General features: G+C 64.8%; 1 protein-coding gene across 1 annotated transcript in view; it reads right to left on the reverse strand.

Moving 5' to 3' along the window:
- Window positions 1-3,291: 3,291 nt before the first annotated feature.
- Window positions 3,292-5,623, reverse strand: part of brix1 (biogenesis of ribosomes BRX1) — a 45,494-nt gene continuing 43,162 nt past the window's right edge. Inside the window, 1 exon segment of the mRNA XM_086002539.1 lies at window positions 3,292-4,524. Within this exon segment, the coding sequence (XP_085858665.1) occupies window positions 4,028-4,524 (497 nt within the window). The 3' untranslated portion in view covers window positions 3,292-4,027.

Consider the following 5,623-nt stretch of genomic DNA (forward strand, 5'->3'; position numbering starts at 1 on the left):
ATGGGAGAGCGGGTGGGCGGGGCCTGTAGTCGCCCCGCCCCTCACCCCCTGACCTCCGACCCTACCACCAAACACATCTTCCCCTCACCTCCCCTTTCAGCATTCCACAGGGACCGCTCCCTCAGACACCCTGGTCCACTCCTCTATCACCCCCAGCACCCCTTCCCCTTCACCCAGCACCTTCCTGTGCAAGCGCAGGAGATGCAACACCTGCCCTTTTACCTCCCCCATTCCCACTGTCCAGGGCCCCAAACACCCCTTCCAGGTGAAACAGCGATTTACTTGTACTTCTTGCAATCTAGTATACTGTATTCGCTGCTCACGATGCGGTCTCCTCTACATTGGGGAGACCAAACGCAGATTGGGCGACCGCTTTGCGGAACACCTCTGTTCAGTCCGTAAGGGGGACCCCGAGCTTCCGGTCGCCTGTCATTTTAATTCACCACTTCACTCCCACTCTGACCTCTGTCCTCGACCTCTTACACTGTTCCAATGAAGCTCAACGTAAGCTCGAGGAACAGCACCTCATCTTTCGATTAGGCACTTTATAGTCTTCTGGACTCAACATTGAGTTCATCAATTTCAGATCATAATCCCTGCCCCCATTTTTCATGCTGTATGATTTTGCCATTCCCATTTGCAACATTTTATCTTTCCTGCCTCTTACAAAAGTACAGGATGTTCTTTCAATTCCTTCCTCTCCTCCTAAACCACCCCCCCTGTCTCTGCACCTGCTTAATATCTGTTACATCTCCAGCTTTTTCCAGTTCTGAAACGTTAACTGTTTCTCTCCACGGATGCTGCCTGGCCTGCTGAGTATTTCCAGCATTTTCTGTTATTCCTGCAACAATCCCCCCGACCCCGCCCCGCCCCAATCCCCCCGACCCCGCCCCAATCCCCCCGACCCCGCCCCAACCCCCCCCGACCCCGCCCCAATCCCCCCGACCCAACCCCCCCGACCCCGCCCCAATCCCCCGCCCCAATCCCCCCGACCCCGCCCCAATCCCCGCGACAATCCCCCCGACCCCGCCCCAATCCCCGCGACAATCCCCCCGACCCCGCCCCAATCCCCCCGACCCCGCCCCCAATCCCCCGACCCAATCCCCCCGACCCCGCCCCAATCCCCCGACCCAATCCCCCCGACCCCGCCCCAATCCCCCGACCCAATCCCCCCGACACCGCCCCAATCCCCCCGACCCCGCCCCAATCCCCGCGACAATCCCCCCGACCCCGCCCCAATCCCCGCGACAATCCCCCCGACCCCGCCCCAATCCCCCCGACCCCGCCCCAATCCCCCGACCCAATCCCCCCGACCCCGCCCCAATCCCCCGACCCAATCCCCCCGACACCGCCCCAATCCCCCCGACCCCGCCCCAATCCCCCCGACCCCGCCCCAATCCCCCCGACCCCGCCCCAATCCCCGCGACAATCCCCCCGACCCAATCCCCCGACCCAATCCCCCCGCCCCAATCCCCCGACCCCGCCCCAATCCCCCCGACCCCGCCCCAATCCCCCGACCCCGCCCCAATCCCCGCGACAATCCCTCCCGGCACTCTCCAGCATCGCTTCTCCGCTGTGCAGCCGCCCATACCTGGCTCAGTATTTGGAGCACACATCCTGCATGGCTTCCTGCTCCTGCACCCACCCTCGCTCACCTCTGGCAGGCTCCAGGATTGCAGCCTCGGCCCCTCCTATTCTTCACTTACCACTGGCTGGCGTTATCCATTCGCATGCTGACATCCGCTGCCCTGGACTCGACAGATGTTGCTGTCTGCCATGGAGTCATATCTCTCTCCACCTCGAGAAACCAAAGCCTTGGCCAGAACATTTGCACCGTCTCCCCTGCTTCCAGTTCCTTCGCCGCCCGAACTGTTCCGCTGAGCCTCTTGTGCTTCCTCCTACCGTTGGCGTGTGTGCCCCAGCTGTCTGGTCCCCACACTGGAATACCCTCCCTAAACCCACCTCTTTGACCGACCATTTGCTCATCCCTCTTTTGACTCAGTGTCCATTTTTTTCTCTTCTGCAGTCCCAGTGGTCACTGCCCTCCACTGGCTCCGCACTCCCACGTTGCTTTCGCAGTCCTTGCCCTGGTCTGCAAACCTTGGTCCATCTCTGCAACCTCACCCAGGCCAACTGCCTCTCCATTACCCACCCCACATTCACCATTGCCCTTGCACCCTGGAACTCTCCCCAACTCCTCCTCGTGATACTTCTGCCACCTTCATAACTGAGCTCTCCGACCAGACCACTGCTCACTCCCCCACCAAGCCCCCCCCACAAGCTTCCTGCGCAGGGACATGTGAAGCACCTGGGGAGATTCCTGTCACAGTCATGGGATTGAAGCCCAGGTTGTTTCATCCCATCAGGCTGGGTGGAGTTGGAACCCTGGTTAGTCAGAGGTACAAGGATGCAGTGCTAACCGCCTGCAACACCCAGCTCCCAAGAGACAAGTTCACTGACACAAATCACCAGACAGTAAATTGAGGAAACAGTAGATTTTATTGCAGCATAGAGTGTGTCAGTATCAAATTATCAAAACTAGCATTCTGCTCAAACCACTCCCACCAGATCGTGTCCCAGCCCCCAGGCCCTGCGCCCCCTCCCCCCCGGGCCCAGCGCCCCCTCCCCCCCCGGGCCCAGCGCCCCCTCCCCCCCGGGCCCAGCGCCCCCTCCCCCCCCGGCCCAGCGCCCCCTCTCCCCCCGGGCCCAGCGCCCCCTCTCCCCCCGGGCCCAGCGCCCCCTCTCCCCCCGGGCCCTGCGCCCCCTCTCCCCCCGGGCCCTGCGCCCCCTCCCCCCCCCGGGCCCTGCGCCCCCTCCCCCCCCCGGGCCCAGCGCCCCCTCCCCCCCAGGCCCTGCGCCCCCTCTCCCCCCGGGCCCTGCGCCCCCTCCCCCCCCCGGGCCCTGCGCCCCCTCCCCCCCCGGGCCCTGCGCCCCCTCCCCCCCCGGGCCCTGCGCCCCCTCCCCCCCCCGGGCCCAGCGCCCCCTCCCCCCCCGGGCCCTGCGCCCCCTCTCCCCCCGGGCCCTGCGCCCCCTCCCCCCCGGGCCCTGCGCCCCCTCCCCCCCGGGCCCTGCGCCCCCTCCCCCCCGGGCCCTGCGCCCCCTCCCCCCCGGGCCCTGCGCCCCCTCCCCCCCGGGCCCTGCGCCCCCTCCCCCCCCCAGGCCCTGCGCCCCTGCCCCCCCCCGGGCCCAGCGCCCCCTCCCCCCCAGGCCCTGCGCCCCCTCTCCCCCCGGGCCCTGCGCCCCCTCCCCCCCCCAGGCCCTGCGCCCCCTCCCCCCCAGGCCCTGCGCCCCCTCTCCCCCAGGCACTGTAACCTTCCTACAGACACCACCCCCTCCCCCAGGAGGAACCGTACCCCTTCTCCCTGACCCAGTAACCCCACCCCCGGGTAAGAGAACCAGAAACTCTGGGCCAGGAACTCAAACCCAACTTTAGCATTGAGCCAAATGTGTCTCTGTCCCTGATCCAGGATCGGGAGTCGGTGCAGTGCCGGATCCAGGATCGGGAATCGGTGCAGTGCCGGATCCAGGATCGGGACTCAGTGCAGTGCCGGATCCAGGATCGGGAATCGGTGCAGTGCCGGATCCAGGATCGGGACTCGGTGCAGTGCCGGATCCAGGATCGGGACTCGGTGCAGTGCCGGATCCAGGATCGGGACTCGGTGCAGTGCCGGATCCAGGATCGGGACTCGGTGCAGTGCCGGATCCAGGATCGGGACTCGGTGCAGTGCCGGATCCAGGATCGGGACTCGGTGCAGTGCCGGATCCAGGATCGGGACTCGGTGCAGTGCCGGATCCAGGATCGGGACTCGGTGCAGTGCCGGATCCAGGATCGGGAATCGGTGCAGTGCCGGATCCAGGATCGGGAATCGGTGCAGCTTGTCTGGGGATTGAGAGACTCGGTGACGTTTATTTCCCGTTGGCAGTGATTGTTTCGGAGAGGACCCCAGCACGGCCGGGTGTTGTGGATTCCCCGGCGGTTCTGGAGGTGGTGTACCGATGGGTTTACTCCGGCTCCTGTCCTTACATTTCAGACGTTCTTTTGCCGCAGCTTTACTCGCTGCCGCTTGAAGGGCCTCTTTTTCCTGTTTGGGTTTCTGGGAGGTTCTGGGGGGGCCTTCAGTTGGATCCGGGTCGATCTGTCGCCGGCAGGTGTATCGAAGACTGCATGAGTGGGGTCCTTGGGCAGGGTCAGGCGCTCCTCGTTCTGCCCGAGTCGCTGCAGCTTTTTCATCTGATGTTTCTCCACGAACCGGGCAGCAGTGGCTATCCGCAAAATTCGCCGGTGCTGGGAGCAGAGAGTGGCAAATGTTAGCTCAGCCGGCCCAGGTACCACACACCCAGATAGAGAGAGAGAGAGAGAGAGAGAGAGAGATGTAGAGAGAGAGAGAGCCCGGCCCAGCCCAGGTACCACACACCCAGATAGAGAGAGAGAGAGCGCGATAGAGCGAGCGAGCGATAGAGAGCGACCAGTGTTAGCTCGGCCGGCCCAGGTACCTGACCCACAGAGAGCCCAATGAACACCCGCTCACACTCAGCGCACAGAATGATCTGAATCAGGGTGGAGTGCGCGACCAATGAGCCACAGCTGACACCTGAATGGCCGGAATCCTTGTTACCCTCAGCCGTGTCTCAGCGGGCAGCACACTCGCCTCTGAGACAGAAGGCCATATGTATAAAGTCCCACTCCAGCCACTTGAGCGCCGAATCCAAGCCGACACTCCCAGTGCAGTACTAGGAGAGCACCGCACTGTCGGAGGGTCAGTGCTGAGGGAGTGCTGCACTGTCGGAGGGTCAGTACTGAGGGAGTGCTGCACTGTCGGAGGGTCAGTACTGAGGGAGTGCTGCACTGTCGGAGGGGCAGTACTGAGGGAGCGCTGCACTGTCGGAGGGGCAGTACTGAGGGAGCGCTGCACTGTCGGAGGGGCAGTACTGAGGGAGTGCCGCACTGTCAGAGGGGCTGTACTGAGGGAGCGCCGCACTGTCGGAGGAGCAGTACTGAGGGAGCGCCGCACTGTCGGAGGAGCAGTACTGAGGGAGCGCCGCACTGTCGGAGGAGCAGTACTGAGGGAGCGCTGCACTGTCGGAGGGGCAGTACTGAGGGAGTGCTGCACTGTCGGAGGGGCAGTACTGAGGGAGCGCCGCACTGTCGGGATTGGCAGTACTGAGGGAGCGCCGCACTGTCGGAGGGGCAGTACTGAGGGAGCGCCGCGCTGTCGGAGGGTCAGTATTGAGGGAGCGCCGCGCTGTCGGAGGGGCAGTACTGAGGGAGCGCTGCACTGTCGGAGGGGCAGTACTGAGGGAGTGCCGCACTGTCGGAGGGGCAGTACTGAGGGAGCGCCGCACTGTCGGAGGGGCAGTACCGAGGGAGCACCGCTCTGTCGGAGGGGCAGTACCGAGGGAGTGCTGCACTGTCGGAGGGGCAGTACTGAGGGAGCGCCGCACTGTCGGGATTGGCAGTACTGAGGGAGCGCCGCACTGTCGGAGGGGCAGTACCGAGGGAGCACCGCACTGTCGGAGGGGCAGTACCGAGGGAGTGCTGCACTGTCGGAGGGGCAGTACTGAGGGAGCGCCGCACTGTCGGGATTGGCAGTACTGAGGGAGCGCCGCTCTGTCGGAGGGGCAG

The sequence above is a fragment of the Somniosus microcephalus genome, chromosome 1 (genome assembly GCF_052327205.1).
Source record: "Somniosus microcephalus isolate GS21.2 chromosome 1, FLI_Smic_1.0, whole genome shotgun sequence".
Classification (NCBI taxonomy): domain Eukaryota; kingdom Metazoa; phylum Chordata; class Chondrichthyes; order Squaliformes; family Somniosidae; genus Somniosus; species Somniosus microcephalus.